Here is a 26,532-nt window from a genome sequence, read left to right as displayed (position 1 = left end):
TGTACTCAGACACAGCAAGATACCTGCTTAGAAACCTGCTTTTATTATGTGCACGGAGTCCAGACTGGTGTGTCCCCTGAGGCATCAGTCCTTGGGGGAGGGAGTCTTTGAGAGTGCCGGGAGGTCTTGAGTCATGGCTTCCACATACCATGTGGGCAGGAAGGCATAGGGTGCATCCCGATGGACAGACACAGTGACTGGGCCACCAGGTTCCCAGGAGAAGAGGTGAACAAGCCTGGAGGAAGATGGAGGTGTGGGGTGAAGCCAGAGACCGAGCCGAGATCCAGAGGTGGTGCACAAACCTCAAGTCCTTACCTGGGGTCATCCTGGACAACTGTGCTCTGGGCAAAACTAAGGAAGGCGGCACAGAAGTTCATGCACACAGAGGGACTCCAGCCATCCCGGTCATTCTGGAGGAGGCACAAGAGGCAGAGGACAGTGGGGGTAGGAGAGGAAGGCAGATGGCAAGGGACACTGGACCTAAGGTGGCAGCCGTGACGCCCTGCCTTACCCTGACATTTTCAAACATCTCCATGGTAGGAAAGGTCTTTAAGGAACAGACGAAACCTTCTGGGTTCCTGAAGCCGGCGACAACATGTGGGACCCCTGGGAGGAACGACTGAGCCCACCACTTCAGAAGTTTGTGTCTGACAGGAGAGGCAAAGGGTCAGCAGGACCCTCCCCCTCACCCCTGGGCTCCCTCTCCATCCCAGGCCCTCCTGGCCACCGGCCTGAACCTGTAGAAGCTCCTCCACTGGCCAGGGCTGTGCATCTCCTTGGAGGTCTTGAGCTCCACATAGCAGGCGGGGGGCTGTGTGGATGGGGCTTGGGGGTTCATGCAGTCTACCTCCCCGGAGAAGAGCAGAGGGTGGCTTCCCAGGCGGCTGCGTAGCACAGAGCAGAAGGCCACGTTGGTGTTAACCTCCCCGGAGGGGTCTGGGGAGCCTCCAGGTTTGTCTGTGCAAGGAGAGAAGCAGCAGCAGCAGGGGAAGGGGCTCTCGACCTCTGAGGGAGGGGAGGGGCCGCACACCAGGGATAGCTCTCACCTGCACACATGTACTGCTCAAATTTGTAGCCCATGTACATGAGCTCTCGCAGGAGGGGCGGCCTGGCTAGCCTCTGAGCCCGAGCAGCCGGGGTCTCCACCTCACTTAGGTACAGTGTCCCTTGGAACCGCGAGGCTGCCAGCTGCCAGCCTTCCTGCCGCTCATACGGCGTGGTCAGCAATTTTGTCAGGTGTCCTCGCCATGTTACTGTGGCCCCTGCCAGCCAGCCCGGACCCCTGAGAGGGAAGAGTTTGGAGCTAGTGGTCTGACTGAAGCCTTGGCTCAGGTGAGCTACAGTCTCTGCTAAAGACCGTCTGGCTCTCCTCACTTCAGGAGCTAAAAGCGGGTCTGCAGATGAGCTTGCGCGCAGGGCTTCGCTCACCCCTCCAGCTGGTGTCGGTGTTCCAGAAGCCAGCGCAGCAAATGGTCCAGCCTCTCCTGGACTTCCTCATCCCGGGGCTGGTATCTATCAGGATACCCATCTCTGAGGTCAAAGTCGGGGCCTGGACCGTTGATAGGGGGCGGGCTGTAGTAGCGCAGGGCTCGGGCATCTCCATGGTACTGGCGCTGGGCGTCCAGGGAGAAGCAGCCCAGTTCGGAAGGGCGCCGGTAGAAGGGGAAGGGGCCAGAGTACAGAGCAGGCTCCGTGCGCAGTGAGGACAGTGGACGCGGGAGCTTGTTCCAAGGCTCCGCCACCTCTGTTTTCTCCGCTTTTCTCTTGGTTCCTCTGGGCTCCATGAGCTCCTGAGAGGACAGAGTTTGCACTTTAGAGCTGATGAGGACAGAGTGAGCCCAGCGCCGTGCAGCGCCTGCCCCTCCTTATTCCTGCCCCTCCTTATTACCTGTCCACGGCCACCCAGATGCGGCGAGCTTAAGAAGTCTAGGCTTAGTCGGGCAGTGGTGGTTTAATTCAGCACCCGGGAGGCAGAGGCAGGGGGATCTCTGTGAGTTCGAGGCCAGCCTGGTCTACAGAGCGAGTTCCAGGACAACCAGGGCTGCAGAGAGAAACCCTGTCTCGTAAAAAACAAAACAACAAAAAGTAGTTCGGGCTTAGAGCAAAGAGCTGGTTACCTCAAAGCTCCCAGCCCTGGCTTCCACTTTCTCTACGCTCTGCCGCCGGGGCAGCCCATCAGAAGCCCTCCGGAGAGGCTGCAAAAGTGTCGTGGCCGCGTCTGATGACGCAGTCATCACCCTCAGGCAGGGAAGGGCGACGGCGCGGCCGACGGCGACACCTGAAGCCGGTCCCAGGTGGACGCCCGCGCGCCCCAAGGGAGCGAGCGCTGCCGCCCGGAGCCAATCGGCAGCGGCGCGGGCGCCGGAAGTGAGGCTGGCTCTGCCCCTCCCGGACGCGTCCGAGGCGCTGTTGTCATCGCCCCGCGCCGGAAGACTCCGTTTCCGGTCGCGCTTTCCCGGAAGCGGCGAGTCCGGGCTATGAGTCGCAAGAGACAGCTCCTGGCTTCTGAGGCCTTTGGAGTGAAGCGGCGTCGGGCGCCGGGGCCCGGGAGAGCGGATCCTCTGAGGGCGGGCGCAGGTAACCATGGCAACCCGGGCGCGGCGGGCCCGAGGGTCCCGGCCCTCGGAGGAGGACCCAGGGTAGGTAACCGTGGCGACCCGGCGGCGGGGCGGCGGCCCGGCCCTCGGCGTCCGACCTGATCCCGCGCTCCCCGGCAGGGTCCGCGCGCGAGGCGGTGGAGGAGCTGGCGCGGCTGTTCCCCCGGGGGCTGTTCGAGGACGCGCTGCCGCCCATCGCGCTGAGGAGCCAGGTGTACAGCCTCGTGCCGGACCGGACGGTGGCCGACCTGCAGCTGGTGAGGAGCGCCCGGGAGACCGTCGGTGGCCCCCGCCCCGTCCCGCCCTGTCACTCCGACCCTCGCCAGCCCCTCAGGCAGACGTCAGCTCACACAGCCTCTCCGTGCTGTTTCGGGGTCACTAGCGAAGGCCTAGGTGGGAGAGCTGAGTCTCGTGTCAACTCCCCGATTTCCCAGGCGATGGACTTGGGAAGTGGGTTAGTGGATCGAGGAGGGGAGCGCTGAGCGGCCGGCTGAGCTGGAGGCGGTAGATCCGTGTACTTGACCGTTGGCTATGACGGCTGCAGATCCTTCTGGGCCTCTGAACACCAGGCAAAGTCATGAGGCGGAGTGAGACCCCTAAGGAGGCTAGACAGGTGCTGTATCCTGGTAACCAAGTTCAAGAAGGTGATGAAAGCCGGGCTGCCCCTCGTCAGACAGAAACAGGAGGTACGGGGTGCACAGCGTTTAAGGTTTGTGAAGGCCTGCTTCACAAGATCCTGGGGATAAGGCGTAAGGATCACAGTCACCTCCCGGTTAAATCCGGCGGGCAAGTCTCAGTGTCCGTGTTACCAGAACTCCTCACAGACCACCGAGTCAAAGGTCTTAGCACCGTGAAAGCCGCTCACAAAGAGGCAGCAGTGGGGCTGGAGAGATGGCTCAGAGGTTAAGAGCATTGCCTGCTCTTCCAAAGGTTCTGAGTTCAATTCCCAGCAACCACATGGTGGCTCACAACCATCTGTAATGGGGGTCCGGTGCCCTCTTCTGGCCTGCAGGCATACACACAGACAGAATATTGTATACTTAATAAATAAATAAATATTTAAAAACAAAACAAAACAAAACAAAAAACAAAGAGGCAGCAGTGCGGGGCAATGCATCCGCGCCTTCTGACCGGCACTTCTCAGCTTCTGTCACAGATTCCCCTGGTTTAGCTCTGCCCTTACATGGCTCTGGAGATTCTGACCCCTGAGAAAAGGTCATAGACTCAATCCAAGTATATTTAAGAGATGTTTTGATTACTGCTAGCAGGACAGCAATCTTGGGCCATTCGAAGGGGGAGCAAGGGAAGGGGTTTTTTATTTTTTAAGATTTTTTTTTAAATATAAGGAGTATCATTTTTTTTTAATTTATTTATTATGTGTACAACATTCTGCTTCCCACACACCAGAAGAGGGCGCCAGATCTCATTACAGATGGTTGTGAGCCATCATGTGGTTGCTGGGAATTGAACTCAGGACCTCTGGAAGAGCAGTCAGTGCTCTTAACCTCTGAGCCATCTCTCCAGCCCTTTTTTTTTTTTTTTTAAGATTTATTTATTTATTATGTATACAACATTCTGCCTCGATGTATGTCTGCACGCCAAAGGAGGGCTCCAGATCCCAGTACAGATGGTTGTGAGCCGCCATGTGGTTGCTGGGAATTGAACTCAGGACCTTTAGAAGAGCAGCCAGTGCTCTTAACCTCTGAGCCATCTCTCCAGCCCCGAGGGGAAGGGTTTTTACAAAGGTGAAACCACAAGGAGCTGTTCTGCCAAGATAGTCCTAGACTGTCTGCCTAAGTAGGGGACAGAAGCCAAAAAGCAGTCAGTCATAACAAGTAGGCGGTCCCGGCTGTACATTTCCTGAGTCAGGGCCACCGAGAATTTTTCCTCCAGGCATGCAGACAAACAGCTAGTAGATACTAATACAGAGGCCGAGCTTAAAATGGAGCTCCTTTATCCAGCACAACATTCATAAGTTATTTAGGGCCAGTGAGGTGGCCGGGTGGGTAAAGGGTGCGCCCAGCTGGACGCCAGGGTTCGATTTCTGGCACCCATGTGGTGGAGACCCGTTCCGACAGCTGTCCCCTGACTCCTCATGCAGGCCACAGCATTGGCGTCCTTCCCCATAACAAATAATTTTTTTTTATTTTTTGCAAAAAAAAAAAACTATAAGACTTGCACGAGAGAAATGCAAACATGTTCACACGTTTTGTTTTATAGCCTGACTGCCTTACACCCGAGACCTCCTGTTCCAGCCTCTCTAGTGGTGGGATGACAGGAGCCCACCATGACACTTAAAACTTTTGTTTTTGAGTTCTTTGGGGCCCGGTTTCCTGTAGTTCAGCTGGTCTGGAACTCACTGAGGTGACCTTGAACTCTGATCCTCTTACCTCTACCTCCTAAGTGCTGGGGTTACTGGTGTGCACCACCATCTGAGGCCTGGCGCCCATCCCTGATACAAAGATGTTACTCCTGTAGTCCCCAGCTGGACAGAGTAGAGAACACGGCCAGCTCCCTCCATCGTCTTTTTCCCACGTGACCACTACTTTGACTGTCCCTTTTGACTTTCCTCATACTATATGTGTGTGTATTCATCAAGAACAGCTGATTTCATGCCTTTTTTACCTTGACAGTGAGATCATACTGTGAGTCTTACGGTCTGGTCTATCATGTTGCTCTAAGAACACGCCAGAGGCCATTTAGTCTATGTTAGAAACGGCAGAATTAATTTCTTACAGCTGTGAAGGTGGAGGTCCAAGATGATGGCTTCAGCTGGCGCAGTCTCTGCTGGGGGTTGACTCTCCCTGTGTCTAAGATTGTGTCCTTGCTGTTCCTCAGTGGCAGAAGAGAGAAGAGCACTGGGCAACTCTTCAGAGCCTTTATCATAAGGGTTTTGGTTCTTGACAGTGTGGCTCTCTCTCCAGGCACAGTGACCTTACTGTCATTGGTGGTGCTGGGCATGGAGCTCAGAGCCTCACACAGCTGGGCGAGCGAGGATTCTGCCATGTGTTAATTACCCGGTCTCAGTGATCTGAAGAAGCCTACAACACTGTATTCATCCAATTCTTGTTGGTTAGCTGGGTATTTTTGAGATTATTCTAAGTTGTCTGTAACAATAGTTAATCTATTTTCATAAGTTTCCATGTTATGAACCTATTCCAGTTTGTGCATCCTTTTGAAACATGTGTTTTTGATGAGTTACAAATTTCATCTAAGATTCAAATTATATTTTCATCATTGATCCATTGGAAGTGTCTTCCTACCTCATTTGTAACGGTCTGGAGTTAGTAAGATCCGTGCCATATGCTCCAGGCTCATTACTGTGTTCTCACATGACATTGTGGCCAGAGAATTACACAAGATCACGGTGACCCCAGGTATGGCCTCTTCTGCTAAGTGTTATAGATGTGTATTTGGAAGAAAATATCGTTCAATCACTGATCTCTCTCGCTGAGGTTATAATTGAAATACTCTATTTCTTCACTGATGATCTATTTCCTTCTTCTATGAACTTAAGAGAACTGGATTCGTATAATCCTCTGATTTTTTTCATTTACTATTGACTTTTTATTTGTTTGTGTGTGTGTGTGTGTGCGCGCACGCATATATGGAAGTCGGAAGACAGCTAAAGGGACTCTGTTCTCCATGGGGAAGGGAGGGTTAAACTCAGGTCAGCAGGCCTGACAGCAGAGTCACCTCACCAGTCCTGTCACCAGCTCTTAAACATTTTCTCTGCGTCCTCTCTTTGCTTTCTTCTGGAACTCAAATTAAATAGACTTTGAACCCCTGAAGGCACTTCCGTGTTCAGTATTTTTGGCTCTCATATTATTGTATTGAATAGTTTATAATCTCCCTTGGATTAATAATTTGTTTAAAAGTATTTGTTGTCTTTGTTTGTGGTTATGTGCATGTGTGTGTATGTGTGTGTCCACATGAATGCATGTGTGTCCACGTATGTATGCATGTGTGTGTCCACGTATGTATGCATCCTCCGAGGCCAGAAGAGGGCACTGGACTCCTGGAGCCACCAGACATGGTGACTGAACTGGGTGCTCTGCAGCAAGTATTGCGCCAAGTTATATTTGCTCATGAGCTTTGCTCAGATCCACAAACACGCCTCAGCGTTTCCTTTCTGTCAGAGTCTTTGTTCTCACTTTAATATATCTGTCTGGCAGTTTCTACAATTTTCTGAACTTTTTAATGTTTAAGCAATAAAAAAAAATTGTTGTTTTAAGACAAAGTCTCACTTTGTAGCTCTGGCTGGCCTGGAACTTCACTCTGCAGACCAGGCTGACCTCAAACTCACAGATCTGCCTGCCTCTGTCTCCCGGTGCTGGGATTAAAGGTGTGCGCTGCACCCTCATCACTGTTTGATGCGGTGACTGGTAAGGGTGTGGTTTAGAGGATGTTTCTATGGATTGTTTGAGGGACTAGTTGGAAAGGGCTGCTTGATGGTCCACCTGAGTATCTCTCTGCGTGGTAGATGTCCCCATCCTGTCACAGCCCCTGCCCCAGTGCTCAGCTTGTCTTATGTCTTTCTTTCTACTCTCATCTCTGTGGAGACAGAAGGAGCTTCAAGAGCGGGGAGAGATCAAGATCATCCAGCTAGGCTTTGACTTGGATGCTCATGGAATTGTCTTCACTGAAGACTACAGGACTAGAGTACGTGTGCACGTGTACGTGTGTGTGTGTGTGAGTGAGGGGGGGAGACGGGGGGAGAATGTGTGTGTGTATGCGTGTATGTGTGTGAGAGAGACAGAGAGAGAGACAGAGTGTGACAAAGAGGGGGTGGGCAGGGGAGTTGGGCATAGAAACAACAAAAGAAACATTATCCCTAGCCCACAACTCATAAACAGTGTCCAGAGCTCTGGTAAGTAGTAAGATTGGGGGAAGAGACCAGGAGCTATGGGGGAGTAGGGAAAAGGGTCTGAGAAGTAGAAGGACCCCAGAGAGGGAGGAGTCAGGATGAGGTGGATAGAGAACCCTGCTCACAGACATCAATTCTGCTTCCAGGTCCTGAAGGCCTGTGATGGCCGACCGTGTGCTGCAGCAGTGCAGAAGTTCCTGGCCTCAGTACTCCCAGCCTGTGGGGACCTTAGTTTACAACAGGACCAGATGACGCAGACTTATGGCTTCAGGGACTCGGAAATCACGTGAGCCGTTATGGGGTCAATAGATCAGGAGAGTGAGAGGCTTGCCAGACACAGGAGGCCTAGCAGGAGCCATGCCTAACAGTGCTCTCTATGAGATCACAGGACGGTAGAGGCTGCAGTGTCCCTAAAGATCACGTTCACAGGGTCCCCATAGAGAAAAGGGAAAAGTACTAATCAAGGTCTTGGTATGGAAGGTGCCTAAACTCACTGTGTGTGAGGTCTCTGGTCTCCCCTGAGAAGTATCAGGCTGAGTGGGGGCGTTCTTATGTTATGTGTACCCTGAGACGACCCTCACTCAGGCGCATCTCAGGGCTGTGTCAGTGAAGCCTCCTAAGGGAGCTGTTCTACCAGCAGTCATCAGAGGGCCGGGCCTGCTGTGCAGGCTCCAGGGCCATACGCTGAGCACAGCAGGTGTCTGCACCCCGTGCTGAAAGGGACGGAGGCAAGTGGGTATCCTACAGCAAGGTGTGGCCATACCAGCGAGTCCCAGGTTCAGGGAGAGACCCTGTCTCAAAAAACAAGTCAGAAGCCGGGCGGTGGTGGCGCACGCCTTTAATCCCAGCACTCGGGAGGCAGAGGCAGGCGGATCTCTGTGAGTTCGAGGCCAGCCTGGTCTACAAGAGCTAGTTCCAGGACAGGAACCAAAAAGCTACAGAGAAACCCTGTCTCAAAAAATCCAAAAAAATAAAAAATAAAATTACTTTAGCCGGGCGGTGGTGGCGCACGCCTTTAATCCCAGCACTTGGGAGGCAGAGGCAGGCGGATCTCTGTGAGTTCAAGACCAGCCTGGTCTACAGAGCTAGTTCCAGGACAGGCTCCAAAACCACAGAGAAACCCTGTCTCGAAAAACCAAAAAAAAAAAAAAAAAAAAAAAAAAACAAAAAAACAAGTCAGTCCCAGCATTTAGTGGGCAGAAGCAGGTGGATGTCTGAGTTTGATGCCAGCCTGTCATGGTGAGTGCTAGGGGAGCCAGGGCGACAGAGAGAGAAAGACCCTGTCTCAAAAATAAAAGGTGGAATGGGGCTGGAGAGGTGACTCAGTGGTTAAAAGCACTGACTGCTCTCCCAGAGATCCAGAATTCGATTCCCAGCTCCCACAAAATGACTCCCAGCTGTCTGTAACTCCAGTCTCGGGATGCAGTGCCCTCTCTGGCCTCCACAAGCACTGCGTGCATGTGGTGTACAGATAGACATGTTGTCAAAACATCCATACACATACAATAGAAATGTCTTTTTAAGAAAGTTGAGAGTGATTGTACATACTTAATGTAAACCTGTGGCCTCTATATGCTTGTGTGTACTTGTGTACTTACATGCCTGCATGCACACACACATACATGTACACATACAAGCAAGGTTATAGAGGAAAAACAAACAGAAGGACACTCAGGCAGGGATGGTGGATCCTGCCTTGGGTTGTCTGTGTTTCTGGACACTTGGAGTCTGCACATCAACAGTTGGGGAACAGGGATGCCCTGGCTGCACTGACCTGGCCTCCCCCCACCTGCAGGCACCTGGTGAACGCTGGAGTCCTCACTGTCCGAGATGCTGGGAGCTGGTGGCTGGCTGTGCCTGGAGCGGGGAGATTCATCAAGTGCTTTGTGAAAGGTGTGCTGCCTAAAGACAAGTCCTCAGTGCCTCAAGAACACCTGGGGGTCTTTAGGTCTCCATGTCGGACTCACCTCCTTTTCCTGGGCCACCTCTCCTCCAGGGCGCCAGGCTGTACTCAGCATGGTGCGGAAGGCCAAATACCGGGAACTTCTCCTGTCGGAGCTGCTGGGCCGCAGGCCCCCTTCGGCAGTGCGGCTCGGCCTTGCCTACCATGTGCATGACGTCATTGGGGCCCAGCTAGTGGACTGGTGAGTCTAGTCCTGCATCTCAGGAAAAGCGCAGTGCTCGGGTGGGGTGTCCCAAGTTATGCGTCATTCACTAGTGAAGCTCAGTGTGCTTCTTTTCGGAGACGCAGGAGCACACTGTGGGCCAAGACAGATGACTCCAGTCTTGTCTTTCTCTTACACAGTGTCCCCACCAGTTCTGGAACCCTCCTTCGCCTTCCGGATACGTGAGGAGTCAACTCTTGGATTCTGTAACTCACTGAGTGACATTCCTGGCAGCGCTGCCCCGGGTGGCTGGATGGTGCCAGGCTCTGATGCGGCAGTGGTCCCACCTGACTGCACTGCACTGCACCTCTGTGCTTCTGTGGTGTGGAGCCAGGGCCCTACCAAGGGGACAGGAAGGTGGAGGGAGCAGAAAACTGGCCTCCGCTCCGGGTCAGCTAGAAATTGCCAAATAAAATACTTGTGCCTGTCTCCTTCCTGTCGGTTGTTTACTGTGATGTGCGCAGGTGTCTGTGGGTATGGTAAAGCCACGATTAGGGCTGAGAATTTTGTCGTAGTTCAGAGAGAGAACAAGGATTACTCAGGCCATTTTCCCTGTGTGGCTAGGTGTAGGCTATTTTCTGAACGGAAGCATTCGGTTAGAGCCTGCGCCAAGCAGAAGACTGCAGTTCAGTGTGCTGAATGTAGGAGGCAGGGGGCTCTGAAGCCATTCCTGATTTGTAGGAACTACAGCAGTCCTGTCCATGTGCCATGCTGGAGCTGTGCAAACACACATGGGCTAACACATGTGCATGAACACAGTTAAGGGCGGTGCCTGGTACTGGGAATAACAAGCACAAAATTCATTTCGGGGCCAAGATTTCTTCAGAGACCCTGATGTTTGGGCTGCTTCCCCAGCACTGGGCCTAGGGCCAGTTGCGTTTCTTGGCCATCACGTGGTTTCCCGGCTCATCTGGGCGAGAGGAGGAGCAAGGTCCAGAGTCAAACTGCCCCAAGCCTAGGTTGCCCAGAAGGGAGCAGACCTCTGACCAGACAGGTCTGACCTCCCTGGACCCTGCAGCCATGCGGCTCCTGTGGGGACTGCTCTGGGTGCTGAGCGTTGTTGCCTTGTCTTTGCAGAAGCCCAGGTCCTGGGGCCAGACACTGGGCTTGTGGGGGCGGGTTAGGGGGAGTGGGGTGGTGGGCTTAGGCCGGGTCTGAAGTACCTCTACTGTTCTCCCAGGTTGCTCCTCTTCTCCCCTTCCGTGGTGAATTTGGGGGTCCCTCTGTCAGTGGGCTTGCAGCTCCAGGATGCCCCTCCAGGACAGCAAGTAAAAGGATCAGTGTTCCTGAGAAACCAAAACGGTCGCATCTGCACCCCAAAGAAGGATTTTGTGCTCAGTTCAGGAAATGGTTTTGTGCTTCTCAGCCTCGAGGTAACCAGTGCCCACACCTCTGCCGTTATCTTAGGCCGCCCTGTGTACCCTATGCCTGTTTGCTTAGTCACAGACAGGAGCTTGCTATGTAACAGCCTGGCTTTGAACTCCCAGCAATCCTCCTGCCTCGGCCTCCCGAGTGCTGCGATCCACCAGGTTCTTCTGTTGCCTTTTATTTTTGGTTTGGAAACAGGCTTTCACAGTATAGCCTGGATTGCGAGTGGTCGCTCAGCAGTCCTCCTCTGGCCGCCCGAGTGCTGGGGTTACTGCCACACGCCATTATGGCTGGCCCGCCCACTGGTCTTAGTGTCCCTGTCTTGGGCTCTGAGTCCCTTTCATCTTGGACAGTCTCTCCCCCCTACTCCTGGCAGGTCCCACTGCCTGATGTGAGCAACTGTGGCCTCTTTGAGCTACGCAGAGCCCCCCACGTCCAGCTGGTGGCTCAGTCTTCGTGGCTAAAGAGCTCCCTGTCCAAAGCCACAGACACACAGGGCGTCAACCTACTGTTCTCTTCTCGCCGCGGGCACATCTTCGTGCAGACTGACCAGCCTGTTTATAACCCTGGCCAGCGGGGTGAGCCTCCTGCCTCAGGGCCTCTGCTTTCCTCTCCCAGGGTGCTCAGAGCCTGCGCTTGGTGTCCTCTGTGTGAGGTGACCCCACGGACGGCACCACCCCAGAGGACTGCTTAGGGTTTAGTCCCCAGCGTCTCCTGGGGTCCCTGTCCCTCTGCGCAGGGGCTCTTACCTCTCATCATCCACTCTTAGTTCGTTACCGGGTTTTTGCACTGGATCAAAAGATGCGCCCATCCACTGACACCCTCACAGTCATGGTGGAGGTGAGTGCCTGACCTCTGACCTTCCTCACCCTGTGCACTGGTGTGATCTCCCACCTGACCACACTGACCCCACCCCCCACTCCCCCGCAGAACTCTAATGGCCTCCGTGTTCGGAAGAAGGAGGTGTTTGCTCCTACGTCCATCTTCCAGGATGACTTTGTGATCCCAGACATCTCCGAGTGAGCTGCCCCACCTCAGGCCACCCACCCCTCTGTCGACACGTCCCTCTGACATAGGGGGTCATGTTCCAGATGCTCTGGCCCTGTGCCCCCCATGCCTCTTCTGGAGGATGAAGGCCATGGGCTGTCTGTGGGTAGCTGAAGTCTCTCCCTTGTCCACTGTCAGGCCGGGGACCTGGACGATCTCAGCGAGGTTCTCAGACAGCCTGCAGTCCAATAGCAGTGCCCGCTTTGAGGTGAAGAAATACAGTAAGTGCTGAAGTGTGGGTGGGGAGGGGAGGGGAGGGGAGGCAAGGCAGCCCTGTGGGGAGGGAGCTGTGGAGGACCCTTTGTCTAGTACCTGGTCACTCATCTCTTTACCCTCATTCAGTTCTTCCCAACTTTGAAGTGAAGATCACCCCACAGAAGCCGTATATCCTGTCAGTGCCCGGCTATATGGATGAAATACAATTAGACATCCAGGCCAGGTAACCGCCACCCTCTCGTCCCACACCCAGGAATCGTCCTACAGGGCCCAGCTCTCCTTCCTTCCTTCCTTCCTTCCTTCCTTCCTTCCTTCCTTCCTTCCTTCCTTCCTTCCTTCCTCCCTCCCTCCCTCCCTCCCTCCCTCCCTCCCTTCCTTCTTCTTTAGTTTTGTTTTTGAGACCTTATCTTTCCCTCCCTGTGTACCCACCTAATAGACCAGGCTGGCCTTGAACTCACAGCAGTCCATCTGACTCTGCCTCTGGAGTCCTGGGATTAAAGATGTGCATGTGTGTGTCTACGAGTGCAGGGGCATGTGTGTGTGTACATGTATGTGGAGGTAAGGGACAACCTCGGGGCATTGTTAGGATCTCTGTCCATCTCCTTCGAGAGACACAGTCTCTTATTGACATGGAACTCACTTAATTAGGCTAGATAGACTGTCCAGACAATCCCAAATCCCCCTGCCTCCACCTTCCCACTGCTGGATTTACAAGTGGATGCTGTCTCACCTGGTGATTTACATGGATTCAGGTGTTGAATTCAGGTCTTGGTGCTGGCGTGGTAATCACCTGGCCTGCTGAGGTATTTCCCCAGCTCTCAGCTCTCCAAATCTCCCATGGGAACAGGTATATCTACGGGAAGCCTGTGCAGGGTGTGGCATACACGCGCTTTGCACTCATGGATGAGGATGGGAAGAGGACTTTCCTTCGGGGCCTGGAGACCCAGGCCAAGGTAGGGGTGTGGTGAAGAGGGCACTGAACCTGGAGACCCACACCAGGAAGGGGGTGGGTGAGGAGGGACTGAACCTGTAGGCCCAGACCAAGGCAGGGGTGTGGTGAGGAGGGCACTGAACAGAAGAGGGATCCTCACTTACATGCTGTGGTCTTTGTTTAGTTGGTGGAAGGCCAGAGTCAAGTTTCCATCTCAAAGGACCAGCTCCAGGCTGCCCTGGGTAAAGTCAGTGTTGGAACTGCAGACCTGGAGGGGCTGCGCCTCTATGCCGCGGCAGCCGTCATCGAGTCTCCAGGTGGGTGGCTTTCTTCTGCTGCCACCCTAGACACGGAGGGCACAGTGATACTGTCGGTGCAGCCCGGCAGCCGTGGTGGTGCAACAGTGATACTGTCAGTGCAGCCCGGCAGCCGTGGTGGTGCAGCATTGATACTGTCGGTGCAGCCCTGCAGCCGTGGTGGTGCAGCAGTGATACTGTCGGTGCAGCCCTGCAGCCGTGGTGGTGCAGCATTGATACTGTCGGTGCAGCCCTGCAGCCGTGGTGGTGCAGCAGTGATATTGTCAGTGCAGCCCGGCAGCCGTGGTGGTGCAGCATTGATACTGTCAGTGCAGCCCGGCAGCAGTGGTGGTGCAGCATTGATACTGTCGGTGCAGCCCTGCAGCCGTGGTGGTGCAGCAGTGATACTGTCAGTGCAGCCCGGCAGCCGTGGTGGTGCAGGCCTTTGACCCCAGCACTTGGGAGGAAGAAAGGGGCAGGTGGATCTCTGAGTTCCAGCCCAGCCTGGTCTCCATAGGGAGTGCAGGACAGGCAGGGTTATACAGACACCCTATTTAAAAAACCTAACTAAATAAATAATATAAAATAAATGCCAGTTACACCATTGGCCCAGCTCCTCATCCTCAGTACAGCCCTGATGTCTGCCTGCTCATCTCAGACACACAGCCAAGAGCAACGACCCCAAAACTGCCTCTCTCTGGGCCTGTCTGTCCCCAGTTGTACCTTCCATCTGTCCACTCACGCACCCGACAGACATGTTACACACATGTAGGGAGGGAAGGATGCTTGAGCCATTTCCTGACTCCTGTCTCTTTCCTGGGTTCCTTCCTCCCCCTCTCTGCCCCCTCTCTGCCCTATAGGGGGGGAGATGGAGGAGGCAGAGCTCACATCCTGGCGCTTTGTGTCATCTGCCTTCTCCTTGGACCTCAGCAACACCAAGCAGCACCTTGTGCCGGGAGCCCACTTCGTGCTGCAGGTTCTTCTCTGAAGGGCGGGAGCGGAGGGGCGCACGCGTGGGCCGCACAGTCCTGAGGGTGGCCTTTTTCTCACCCATGTCCCTCCAGGCCGTGGTCCGAGAGATGTCAGGCTCCACAGCCTCTGATGTTCCTGTCAAAGTTTCTGCCACGTTGTCCTCTGGCTCTGGCTCAAGAGTCCTCGACTTAGAGCAGAGCACCAACGGGATCGGCCAAGTCAGCCTTCCCATCCCCGTCCCACCAGGCACCACAGAACTGCGGCTCTTGGTAGTGCTTCTCTGAGCCCTGGGGACGGGCACGCGGGAAGGGAGGGCTCAAGAGTCGTTTTCTGAGTGCTTCTGCTCGAGTCTGGGGGGAGCGGTGGCGTATCTGCGTCCTGTCATAGACCCCGGCCTTCCCTGCCCTTCTGTCCAGGTGTCTGCGGGCTCCGTCTATCCGGCCCTAGCCAGGCTCACAGTGAAAGGCCCGCCTCCAGGAAGCTCTGGCTTTCTGTCCATTGAGCCCCAAGACCTTCGACCCCCTCGTGTGGGGGACAACTTCATCCTGAACCTGCGAACTGTGGGCATTGAGGGGCCTACCTTCTCTCATTACTACTACATGGTGTGTGGGACTCGGGGTATAGGAGTGTTGGCTGTAGGGCAGAGGCCTCTGCAGGCCTGGGCACAGGTTCAGGACAGGGTAGGGTCTACACCAAGCAGAAGATCACTCACTGCTCCTCCTTGGCTCAGATCCTCTCCCGGGGCCAGATCGTGATCATGAACCGGGAGCCCAGGAGGACCCTGACCTCCGTCTCCGTGCTGGTGGACCATCGCCTGGCCCCTTCCTTCTACTTTGTGGCCTACTTCTACCACCAAGGACTCCCAGTGGCCAACTCCCTGCTCATTCATGTGCAGCCTGGGGACTGTGAGGGCCAGGTGACTGGGGCTGCACAGGCGGTCTCTGTCTCTGTCTGAGTGTGTGTGCTAGTGAGGGGGGCTCGTGCGGTGCGTGCGTATCTCTGTCTCTGAGTGTGTGTGTGTGTGTGTTAGTGAGGCGGGCTCGTGCGTGTGTATATCTCGTCTCTCTGAGTGTGTGTGTGTTAGTGAGGCGGGCTCGTGCGTGCGTATATCTCGTCTCTGTGTGTGTGTGTTAGTGAGGCGGGCTCGTGCGTGCGTATGTCTCGTCTCTGTGTGTGTGTGTTAGTGAGGCGGGCTCGTGCGTGTGTATTCTCGTCTCTCTGAGTGTGTGTGTGTGTGCGTGTGTTAGTGACGTGGGCTCGTACGTGTGTATATCTCGTCTCTCTGAGTGTGTGTGTGTTAGTGAGGCGGGCTCATGCGTGCGTATATCTCGTATGTTGCATGGGCACGCATGCACGAGTTTGCATGTGCTTGTGGAGATTGGGAGACATTTTGGATTGCTCTTCTGCCTTATTCATGGAGGCAGCTCCCGTCAATGTCTCCCGGTGCTCACTGAGAAGCCTTCTCTTGCTAACTGCCGTGCTCTGGGAATCCCCCCACTCCACCTTTCCAGGCTGGAGTTACAGGAGTTTAAGATTCCAGTCGTCATGACTGAATGGCACACACTTTTAGCCTCTGGTCCACGTCCCTAGCCTGCTCTGTCCCGCTGACTGCCCTGTACTTCCTATTTCGGCCAGCTGGAACTGAACGTGGATGGTGCCAAGGAGTATCGCACTGGAGACAGCATGAAGCTGCAGATTAAGACAGACCCCCAAGCCCTGGTGGCCCTGGGCGCCGTGGACACGGCTCTGTATGCTGTGGGTGGCAAGACTCACAAACCCCTCGACATGGGCAAGGTTTGTCAAGCTCTCTCCATTTCCTGTGAGCCTAAGCTCCACTCACCCAGACGCCACAGGCCCCTCTTGGCCCTGCCTTGGAGCCTGGAGGTTGGCCCCTTCCTCTCTTACCCTTGGTCTCCATTCTAACTCCATGGCTCATCTTTCTTCAAGCCCTGCCCTAATACCCTCAGTGGAGTGGCAGGCGTGCCCCTCAGCCACTCCTGTGTCCCAGCATCTCTTCCTTACCCTGCCAGGTCTTTGAAGTGATGAACAGCTACAACCTTGGCTGTGGTCCTGGAGGTGGGGACAATGCCCTTGAGGTGTTCCAGGCTGCTGGTCTGGCCTTTTCTGATGGAGATCAACTAAGTCAAGTCCGGGAGGGTAAGATTGGAGCCAGGGGGACCAGGCAAGGGAGGAAAGGCTGGGGTGGTGTAGGAATGGGGCAAGGGATCTCAACAGCCGGGAGGCAGAGGAAGGCGGATCTCTCTCTGTGAGTCCCTGGCCTGCCTGGTCTACAGAGTGAGTCCAGGACAGCCAGGACTACACAGAGAAACCCTGTCTCAAAAGGCTAAAACAAAAAGAGAGGGAATGGAAACAGAAAGCAGAGCTAATATTACTAAAAACCCAAAAGAATGGAGCATTGGGCCGGGCGGTGGTGGCACACGCCTTTAATCCCAGCACTCGGGAGGCAGAGGCAGGTGAATCTCTGTGAGTTCGAGACCAGCCTGGTCTACAAGAGCTAGTTCCAGGACAGGCTCCAAAACCACAGAGAAACCCTGTCTCGAAAAACCAAAAAAAAAAAAAGAATGGCGCACTGGGAGCAGCCACAGGAGGGAGGCCGACTGCAGGATTCATGGTGAAAAGGCCTGGCCGCGGACAGGGAAGGAGGCTGACCCAGCTCCTCACTGCTTGGCCGCTGTCCTCTTGCTCTCTGCCAGGCCTGAGCTGTCCCAAGGAGAAGAAAAGCCGGCAAAAGAGAAGCGTGGACTTCCAGAAGGCTGTCAGTGAAAAGTGTGAGTTGTGGGAGCCACCAGGGTGGGGTCTGCCTCTCTGTCCTCTGCAGCCTCGCAGCCAGCTGTGGCATTGAGGGCTGGGAAGCCAAGGGCTGCAGGTGGAGGCTGGATGGGACAGTCCATCGGCCTCCTGACGGTTCTCCGGGCACATCCTGGTGTCTCCAGGGGACGGTGGGGCTGAGGTTCAGGTCCTGCACCTGCCCAGCCTCCCCTGGCCTACCAGTGGGCCAGTATGCTTCCCCAGAGGCCAGGCGCTGCTGCCAGGACGGGCTGACAAGGTTGCCCATGGTGCGCACCTGTGAGCAGCGGGCAGCCCGGGTGCGGCCGGCCAGCTGCCGGGAGCCCTTCTTGTCCTGTTGCCTGTTTGCTGAGGTCCTGCGCAAGAACCAGACCAGAAGCCAGGCGGGCTTTGCCCGAGGTGAGCAGCCAGGTGAAGCTAGGGAACAGTAGTGGTGCCTGAGAGGGCCAAACCTGCCCTCACTCCTGTGCCCCTCCCCCAGCCCAGGAGGTGCTGCAGGAGGAAGACCTGATTGATGAAGATGACGTCCTGGTGCGCAGCTACTTCCCGGAGAACTGGCTCTGGAGAGTGGAGCCCGTGGATCGCTCCAAACTGTGAGGGCCTGGGCTGCTGACCTGGCCTCCGGGCTGGTTCTGGGGACAGTCCCGTGCGGTGACATGTCTTCTCTGAATTTCCACTACAGGCTGACACTGCTGCTCCCTGACTCTCTGACCACATGGGAGATTCATGGCGTGAGCCTGTCCAGAAGCAAAGGTGAGGTAACCCTGCCCACACCTCAGGCTGCTCCCTTCCCTTCCCCTTGACTCTGCTTCTTCCTCTGCTCCCACCAAGGGGTGGATCCCATGCACCTGGGAAGATCTCCCCCTGGTGTGCATCTATCCTGAGAGCTGTCAAAGCCGAGGGCAGAGCGGAGTCATTGCCAGACCCTGCCTTCCTGTGCCCTGAGGTCCTCATGTCCCTGCACCTCTGCCCCGCCTCCTTTCCCCATCCACAGGCCTGTGCGTAGCCACACCAACCCGTGTCCGCGTGTTCCAAGAATTCCACCTGCATCTGCGCCTGCCCACCTCTGTCCGCCGCTTTGAGCAGCTCGAGTTGCGGCCCGTTCTCTACAACTATCTGGATACTGACGTGACTGTGAGATCCATGGGAGCCTGTGCACTCGGGCTGGGGTGAAGGGCGGGTGCTACCAGGGACAGGGCAGGCGGCAGTGTTGACTGGATTAGGACTCTGGCCAGCCCTGTTTCCTGTCCTCAGGTGAGTGTCCATGTGTCCCCAGTCGAAGGACTGTGCATGGCTGGTGGTGGAGGGCTGGCTCAGCAGGTGTCGGTGCCCGCAGGCTCTGCCCGGCCTGTGGCCTTCTCTGTGGTACCCACGGCTGCTGCCTCTGTGTCCCTGAAAGTGGTGGCTCGAGGGTCTATTGAGGTTTTCGTGGGAGATGCTGTCTCTAAGATTCTGCAGATCGAAGTAAGTGACCGCCCCCAATCTAGGCCCTGGTTCCCGGCTGTGTTCTTTAGCATCCGCTGGCCAGACCAGAGCTCAGCGCCCAAACCTAGTGCACAGCTAACCCGCCCGCCACTGCGATTGTGACTCAGCTCTGTCTCTGAAATTTTATGTTTACTACTTTTCAGACAGAGACTAGATATGTAGCCCAGGCTAGCCTCAGACTCATTCTAGATATGATATGTAGCTCAAGCTGGCCTTGAACTTACAGTAATCCTCAGCCTTTGCCTTCCCGATTGCTGGGCTCGCAGGCAGGCACGGTCACAGCCAGCTGTTTCCCACGTTTTTCATCTACGTCATTTACTGTTTGCGGTGCTGGGACTTAAACCTAGGACTCTGCATGGTAGACCTGTGAGCCGGAGGACCAGGGTTCCCATCCATGAAGTTAGCTCTAAGTCCCAGGGTGTCTGCCCCAGGAGGGGCTCGTGTACCCCTGGCTGATCCCTGCCTCCATATTTTTGACTGAGACAGAAGGAAGGGGCCATCCACAGAGAAGAGATGGTCTACGAACTCAACCCCCTGGGTGAGTGGCTCCTACCCCAGCTGCCAGTTCCATGGGGCAGTTAAGGGGCACAGGGGCCGACCGCCAGCTCCTCTCATCTCCCTAGATAACCGAGCCCGGACTTTGGAAATTCCCGGCAGCTCTGATCCCAACATCATCCCTGATGGGGATTTCAGCAGCTTCGTCAGGGTTACAGGTCAGAGTCTGGTCCTCTCCCATGAGCACTTGCGTGTGCCTGAAACGTGTAGGCTGCTGTGTTTCCCTGTGAGGCTGGGTCCCCACAGTCTCATCCACACCTTCTCTTCCTTCAAAGCCTCTGAACCCTTGGACACTTTGGGCTCTGAAGGCGCCTTGTCCCCAGGAGGCGTGGCCTCCCTTCTGAGACTTCCCCGGGGCTGTGCAGAACAAACCATGATCTATTTGGCTCCTACTCTGACTGCTTCCCGCTACCTGGACAAGACAGAGCAGTGGAGCAAACTTCCCCCTGAGACCAAGGACCATGCTGTGGATCTCATCCAGAAAGGTTCTGTGTTCAGTAAAAGTCAGAGTCACAGGCAGGGAGGGCATGATGGGCAGCTGGGAGCCTAGAGAAAAAGCTAGGGGTGGTCGCTGGGTGCACAGCCTGGGCACAGACAGCGGGAGAGTGGGCATGTCACCTCACAGCCAGCTCTCCCTTCCAGGGCACATGCGTATCCAGCAGTTCCGGAAGAAAGATGGCTCCTTTGGGGCTTGGTTGCACAGGGACAGCAGCACCTGGTGAGGCTGGGCCTTGTGTTCAGGGCTTCAGGAGAACAAGAGACCACAAACCAGGTCACCAGAAGGTCTAGCCTTGTCTCCAGCCATCCCTTCCTTCCTTTAGGCTCACGGCCTTTGTGCTGAAGATCCTGAGTTTGGCGCAGGAGCAGGTGGGCGACGCCCCAGAGAAGCTGCAGGAGACAGCTGCCTGGCTGTTGTCCCAGCAGTTGGGTGATGGCTCCTTCCACGACCCATGTCCAGTCATTCACAGAGACATGCAGGTGTGAGCATGCAAGAGTCCCTGGGATAGCAGCAGTAAGACTGTCTGCGTCCCTCACCACTCTGGCCTGACACCCTCATTCTCTCCTTACCAGGGGGGCTTGGTGGGTCATGATGAGAATGTGGCCCTCACCGCCTTCGTGGTCATTGCCCTTCACCATGGACTGACCGTCTTCCAGGATGGGAGAGACCAGCAGCTGAAGGACAGAGTGGTAAGGAAGTCAACACGCTGTCCCTTCGTGGTCCCAGCTGTCCTGTCTGGGAGCCGGGCACACCGGCTCAGGCCTCTGCTTTCTTCTAGGAAGCCTCCATCTCCAAGGCAAATGAGTTCTTGGGGCAGAAGGCCAGTGCTGGGCTCCTGGGCGCCCACGCAGCGGCCATCACAGCCTATGCCCTGACACTGACCAAGGCCTCCGAGGACCTGAGGAATGTTGCCCACAACAGCCTGATGGCCATGGCTGAGGAAGCCAATGGTGAGGGCAAGGGCGGCCTGGCAGAATGCCTGGGACCCTTGGGACTGCCCTGCAGAGACAGACTGAAAATTAGTGGCCTATTAGGGCTGAGGCGTGGAACAGGGGCGACCAGCAGGGGGCGCGAGAGAGCCGGCTTGCTCAGCTGCAAATGCAGTTTCTCTGTTCAACATGCCCTTTCCTTGCCTTCCCTTGCCTTTTATTCCCTTCTAGGAAACCTCTACTGGGGCTTTGTCCCTGGCTCTCAGAACGATGTTGTGTTGCCCACCCCGGCTCCTCGTAGCCCATCGGAACCTGTGCCCCGGGCCCCAGCCCTGTGGATCGAAACCACAGCCTATGGCCTTTTACATCTGCTGCTGAGGGAGGGCAAGGGAGAAATGGCGGACAAGGCCGCATCCTGGCTCACCCACCAGGGCAGCTTCGAAGGGGGATTCCGCAGTACCCAGGTAGGGGCAGCCATAGGGCTCTGGGTAGGTGGTCCCGAGATCACGTGCCTGACTCCTAGCCTAATCTCCTTAGGACACAGTAGTCACTCTGGACGCCCTGTCTGCATACTGGATCACTTCCCACACCGCAGAGGAGAGGGTCCTCAATGTGACTCTCAGTTCCCTGGGCCGCAATGGGTTCAAGTCTCACGCGCTGCAACTGAACAACCACCAGGTCAAGGGCCTGGAGGAGGAGCTGAAGGTGAACCCACACCCTCCCTGACAGGGCTGCTGTGGGGTTTGGGCCAGGTCTGAAGCATGGTCCATCCACCCCCATGTGCGGTCATGATGGTCCAGCTCTCTCCTGAGGGTGTTGTGGGAAGACTGACTTTTCTCCTGGCTGCGTGATTAAACCTCAGGGATCTTCCCTCACCCATAAAACAGCATGTGTGCGGAGCCCACACAAGGGTCCAGGACAGCGTTCCTCCACCTTCCTAACACTGTGGCCTTTTAATACGGTTCCTCATGCCGTGACCTCCAACCATATGAAACCATATGATCCATTGCTACTTCCTAACTGTCATTTTGCTAGTGCTATCAATCCTACTGTAAATATGTATGGTGTCTGATGGTCTGAGGTGATCCCTGGGAAACGGTTGTTCAGCCCCCAAAGGGGTCGGGCCCCACAGGTTGAGAACCGCTGTCCTGGGAGGCTGGGGAGGGCTGCTTCAGCAAAGGAGGAGCCTTCTGGACAGGGAGTGGGGGGATGCGCTGCTTTGAGGGACCCATCCTGTGGCCTCTGACCTGCTTTTCTCTCCCTCCTGGAAGTTCTCCCTGGGCAGCAAGATCACCGTGGAGGTCAGAGGGAACAGCAAAGGCACCCTGAAGGTGAGGCCAGCAGGGCAGGGCGGCCTGGGCCTTAGGGAGACCTTGTGGGCGGAGCTCCATGCTGGCTGCTGTCCTTCCCTGAGCCTTCCTCTTGCCTCTGGACCATGTTTCTGGGTCTCTGCTGTTTCCTTCGCCTGCACATCCTGGCTCTCCTGTCCCTTGTCCTCAGCATCCAGACCCAGGTCCCATGCCCCTTTCCTTCCGTCTGTCTCATCTGCTGCTGGGACCCCTTTATTCTCTGAGGCTCGCTGTCCGCTAGAGCTGCCACAGCCTCCCTCCGCTGGCCCGGGTGACCCTTGCTGTGCTCTCAGGCTGCCCCTCTGGTCACTGCCCAGCACAGCAGGTAGACTGGCAGCCCGGGAACGTGTGCCACTTCCCAGAGTGAGTGGATACCCCTGATGGTGCAGAGGTTGGGGGCAGAGTCAGGAGGACCAGTAGCTCAAGGTCCTCTCTGCTTGATAATGAACTCGAGGCCAGCTTGTGTAAGGTCTGAGAATTGCAAAGGAAGACCCCAGACTCCAATAGTATGAAAGACAGAACCTTTATTCCAGCATGTGGGTCTCCATTGTTCAAAATTGTGACCCAAGAAGAAAGACACAACCCCTTTTAAGCTCCGCTAGGGGAAGTCTAGGAACAGTTAGGTCATCTCAGACACAATAGGTCAAGCAGGCTGCAGCCACGTTAGTACTTTTTATTTGAATGTGGTTATAGTTTTACCATTTTGGGGCGTACTTGGTCATGGCGGGGTATGCTTTAGGGAGAGTACAGGACCTGTCCTTTACTTTCTTTTTTTTTAGATTTATTTATTAAGCATACAATGTCCTGCTGGCATGGAAGGCACCAGGTCTTATTACAGATGGTTGTGAGCCACCATGTGGTTGCTGGGAATTGAACTCAGGACCTCTGGAAGAACAGCCAGTGCTCTTAACCTCTGAGCCATCTCTCCGCCCAGAGAGCACAGGACCTGTCCTGTTCTTTACTGCTCTGAGGTCCTGCGTGAGGTGGCTCAGGCTGCGACCTGCTACCTCCCCGTCCTTGTAGGACGCAAACTCAGGCAGTGATAAATCGGGAAAATTCAGACCTTTCTCTTAACCTCGTTAGACCCTTAAAAAACAATCCAGATTTGCCTTCCAGCCGTCTCCTTACAGAGCTGGGCTCTGCCCGCTGTCATCCCCACAGGCCTCCTCTGCATTCTGTCCTGTGTTGTCTTCAAGGGGCTTGGAGGAGCCACTGCAGGGCATCCTGTTGTGGCCTCTGCCCCCTTCTGCAGGCTGGGCTAGGGTGGCCTCCTCACTGCTCTGACATCTTGGCCAGGGCCTCATTTAGGTTCTTCATTGGGGTTGGGTGGGGGACGGGATATCTGGGGTTGGCTTGGGGAAAGGGAAAAGTGGGGGGGCTTAGGTCCCTCTGCCCAGGACCCTCTAAGTCTTTGTCGTGTGTGTCCCATGTTCTCTTCCCATCTCTGGCTGAGCCAGGTCCTCCGTACCTACAATGTCCTGAACCTGAAGAACACGACCTGTCAGGACCTGCAGATGGAAGTGACAGTCACAGGCTATGTGGAATATACCCGTGAGTGTGGGTCGGGGGTCCTAAGCCCTGCAGGGCAGTCACAGCTGTGTGGAATACACCTGTGTGTGGGTCGGAGGTCCTGAGCCCTGCAGGACAGTCACAGGCTATGGGAAATACACCCGTGTGTGGGTCAGGGTGTCCTGAGCCCTGCAGGGCAGTCACAGATGTGGGAAATACACCCGTGTGTGGGCTGGGGGTCCTGCGCCCTCAGGGCTGACACGCTGAGACCCCTCACCACGCACTGCACAGGGGAAGCCTACGAGGACTATGAAGACTACGAGGAGGAGATGCCAGCTGCGGACGATCCGAGTGCCCACTCTCAGCCTGTGACGCCCCTGCAGCTGTTTGAGGGTCGAAGGAGCCGCCGGAGAAGGGAGGCTCCCAAGGTGGCAGAGGAGCAGGAGTCCAGAGTGCAGTACACTGTGTGCATCTGGTGGGTGCTGCCTGCTTCCTGCATATGCAGTGGGGGTGGGGGGAGGACGGTGGCAGGTGTGCCCAGTGTGTGGTTCAGGTGGAGCCTGCACAGCTGCCCCTCCTCCCTGTAGGCGCAAGGGCAAGGTGGGGTTGTCTGGCATGGCGATCGCAGACATCACCCTCCTGAGTGGATTCCACGCACTGAGGGCCGACCTGGAGAAGGTACGGTCAGCCCCCACAGTTACCCTCTGTCCTGGGGAGCCCTGCTCCATCTCTGTAGTACCCCGGGTGCTGAGCCCCGTCAGTGCCATGCCCTGTGACTGTCCCCCTCCTCTGCAGCTGACGTCCCTCTCTGACCGGTACGTGAGTCACTTTGAGACCGATGGGCCCCATGTCCTGCTGTACTTCGACTCGGTGAGTGTGGAGAGGCACACAGGAAGCAGCTGGGTCTCCGTCCTGCCTTGCCAGGGTCGGATGGTGTGGGCACCTGGTGAGGAAAGAGGTGGGGACATGGTTTGGAGGCAGAGAGCCTTGGAGAGCTCACCTGTCCTGCCTCACCTCAATGCCAGGATGGGCCTGTGAGTTCAGCTTGGCAGTCATCAGCCTTCAAGGGTTTATGGGGAGCCAGGGAGAGATGGAGGCCACCGTGCACACTGGTGCGGGAGCAGGGCTCCCCACGCCTGTGTTCCTTGGGAAGTAGAGGTGCCAGGTGAGACAACGTGGGTTGGGAAGCTAACCCGCATGGAGGGTCTCACAGGGAATGTGTGCCTATAGTGAGACTCTGCAGAGGGTTCGGGCACCAAAGACTGGGACAAGGGCACCATGGTGGCAGTGAAGTCATCAGAGGCCTTGGGGACCGAGTTTTCGAGTCTAATGTCAGGAAGATGACAGAACATGAGGGATGGGTGCTGGGGATAAGGTCACGGTGACCAAGCAGAAGCAAGGCAGGCAGCGGCCTGGCCCTGAGCAGCCTTCTTCCTTGTGCCAGGTCCCGACCACCCGGGAGTGTGTGGGCTTTGGAGCCCTGCAGGAGGTGGCCGTGGGGCTGGTGCAGCCGGCCAGTGCTGTCCTGTATGACTACTACAGCCCCGGTGAGCACTTGGGATGCTCTGGCATGCAGGATCAGGGGCCCTGACCCCTCACAGGGGTACCACGGTGTGGGGAGACCCTGGCTCCTGAGATGCCGAGACAGAGAGGAGAGACCATCACTCCTGGCTGCTCTTCTCTAGACCACAAGTGCTCTGTGTTTTATGCTGCACCGAGTAAGAGCAAGCTCCTGTCCACCTTGTGCTCTGCCGATGTCTGCCAGTGTGCCGAGGGTGAGATGAGGCCTGGGGGCAGGGGCTGGGAAATGGGGGCGCCCAGCTGGTCTCACCTGACATTTGCCCTCAGGGAAGTGCCCTAAGCAGCGCCGCTCTCTGGAGCGAGGGGAGCAGGACAAGGATGGCTACAGGATGAAGTTTGCCTGCTATTACCCCCGAGTGGAGTATGGTTAGTGCCCCTCGGCCTCCATCCTGCTTGGCACCAGCACCTTGGTCTCCCCAGGTTGCCTGCTTTTCCCCAAGCCAACCTGTGGCCTCTTTGTGTCACCGCAACTTCCCTTCCTTTTCCCTTCTCGTCCCAGGCTTCCAGGTTAAGGTTCTCCGAGAAGATGGCAGAGCTGCCTTCCGCCTCTTTGAGACCCTGATCACCCAAGTCTTGCATTTCAGTAGGGAGGAGAGGCGGGTGGACTGGGGAGTCATGGAGGCTGAGATCTGGGTGTGGGACCTCTTAGAATTGGGAAAACCCCAAACTGGGAATAATTCGAATGCGAACCCCCATCCTCTCACTTCCCATCTCCTGGTCTCTGGGAACCTGGACTTCCATCAGGAGCAGAGAGGGTTAAATGGCAGGATCTCCACAGAGCCCTGCCCAGGGCTCCTGGCCTTCCTTTCTCTGATGTCTTCTGTCTGATTCCCGCAGGCAAGGATGCCAAGGCTTCTGTAGGTCAGACCCGCAACTTCCTGGTCCGGGCCTCTTGCCGCCTCCGCCTGGAGCCTAACAAAGAATACTTGATCATGGGTCTGGACGGGGCCACCAGTGACCTCAAGGGAGAGTGAGTCATCTGGCCCTGCCATCCCCTGCTCCCCATGTCTGGGACCTTCCTTTGGGCTCCTAGTTCTGCCCCTCCAAAGCCAGGTGTCTCCTGTGCCCGTCCTGAGCCTCCCTGTGTCCTCTGCAGCCCTCAGTACTTGCTGGACTCCAACAGCTGGATCGAGGAGATGCCCTCGGAGCGCCTGTGCCGGAGCACCCGCCAGCGGGCAGCCTGCGCGCAGCTCCATGACTTTCTGCGGGAGTACAGCACCCAGGGGTGCCAGGTGTGAGGTGCAGGCTCTGCACCCGAGCTCAGCCCGGGACTTAGCGTGAATAAAGGCTTTTGACCGCAAAGTGTCCCTGTGTGTCTGTCTGTAGGTGTGGCAGCCCACCCCCATCCAGGTTTTGTG

At 56.1% G+C, this 26,532-nt stretch overlaps 3 protein-coding genes across 5 annotated transcripts; 2 read left to right on the top strand and 1 right to left on the bottom strand.

Moving 5' to 3' along the window:
- Positions 1-22: 22 nt before the first annotated feature.
- On the bottom strand, positions 23-2,351 carry Dxo (decapping exoribonuclease). Of its 3 annotated transcripts, XM_057794430.1 has the most exons (8): positions 2,118-2,351; positions 1,889-2,041; positions 1,429-1,790; positions 1,047-1,282; positions 738-957; positions 512-647; positions 316-410; positions 23-235 (listed from the first exon to the last, which is right to left on the bottom strand). In XM_057794430.1, exons 3-8 carry the CDS (start codon positions 1,782-1,784, stop codon positions 85-87), a joined length of 1,194 nt encoding a protein of 397 aa, XP_057650413.1. In that variant the 5' UTR covers positions 1,785-1,790; positions 1,889-2,041; positions 2,118-2,351; the 3' UTR covers positions 23-84. The 3 variants fall into 3 exon arrangements, with proteins under 3 accessions (XP_057650413.1, XP_057650412.1, XP_057650414.1); XM_057794429.1 differs by having other exon boundaries at positions 1,889-2,351; XM_057794431.1 differs by lacking the exons at positions 1,889-2,041; positions 2,118-2,351 and having other exon boundaries at positions 1,047-1,283; positions 1,399-1,603.
- Positions 2,352-2,431: 80 nt separating this feature from the next.
- Positions 2,432-10,039, top strand: Stk19 (serine/threonine kinase 19). The gene is made up of 7 exons (XM_057794432.1): positions 2,432-2,577; positions 2,718-2,854; positions 7,164-7,259; positions 7,611-7,750; positions 9,260-9,357; positions 9,461-9,608; positions 9,770-10,039. Exons 1-7 carry the CDS (start codon positions 2,478-2,480, stop codon positions 9,813-9,815), a joined length of 765 nt encoding a protein of 254 aa, XP_057650415.1. The 5' UTR covers positions 2,432-2,477; the 3' UTR covers positions 9,816-10,039.
- A 477-nt stretch (positions 10,040-10,516) lies between these two features.
- LOC130890486 (complement C4) lies at positions 10,517-26,489 on the top strand. The gene is made up of 41 exons (XM_057794427.1): positions 10,517-10,714; positions 10,810-11,002; positions 11,374-11,575; positions 11,767-11,837; positions 11,928-12,016; positions 12,183-12,265; positions 12,387-12,483; positions 13,108-13,213; positions 13,376-13,508; positions 14,348-14,463; positions 14,552-14,728; positions 14,876-15,061; positions 15,190-15,375; positions 16,095-16,253; positions 16,490-16,616; positions 17,174-17,248; positions 17,472-17,666; positions 17,749-17,860; positions 17,950-18,020; positions 18,262-18,401; positions 18,522-18,731; positions 19,239-19,290; positions 19,376-19,465; positions 19,583-19,792; positions 19,950-20,025; positions 20,129-20,285; positions 20,379-20,495; positions 20,585-20,756; positions 20,967-21,199; positions 21,273-21,440; positions 22,007-22,066; positions 23,542-23,635; positions 23,885-24,068; positions 24,181-24,271; positions 24,389-24,463; positions 25,038-25,140; positions 25,279-25,368; positions 25,442-25,540; positions 25,674-25,757; positions 26,012-26,144; positions 26,271-26,489. Exons 1-41 carry the CDS (start codon positions 10,650-10,652, stop codon positions 26,410-26,412), a joined length of 5,223 nt encoding a protein of 1,740 aa, XP_057650410.1. The 5' UTR covers positions 10,517-10,649; the 3' UTR covers positions 26,413-26,489.
- Positions 26,490-26,532: the final 43 nt, after the last annotated feature.

This window comes from Chionomys nivalis, chromosome 19, assembly GCF_950005125.1.
Source record: "Chionomys nivalis chromosome 19, mChiNiv1.1, whole genome shotgun sequence".
NCBI classification, from domain to species: domain Eukaryota; kingdom Metazoa; phylum Chordata; class Mammalia; order Rodentia; family Cricetidae; genus Chionomys; species Chionomys nivalis.
Note: the sequence above shows the minus strand (reverse complement) of the source record. Positions and strands in the feature narration are given on the sequence as shown.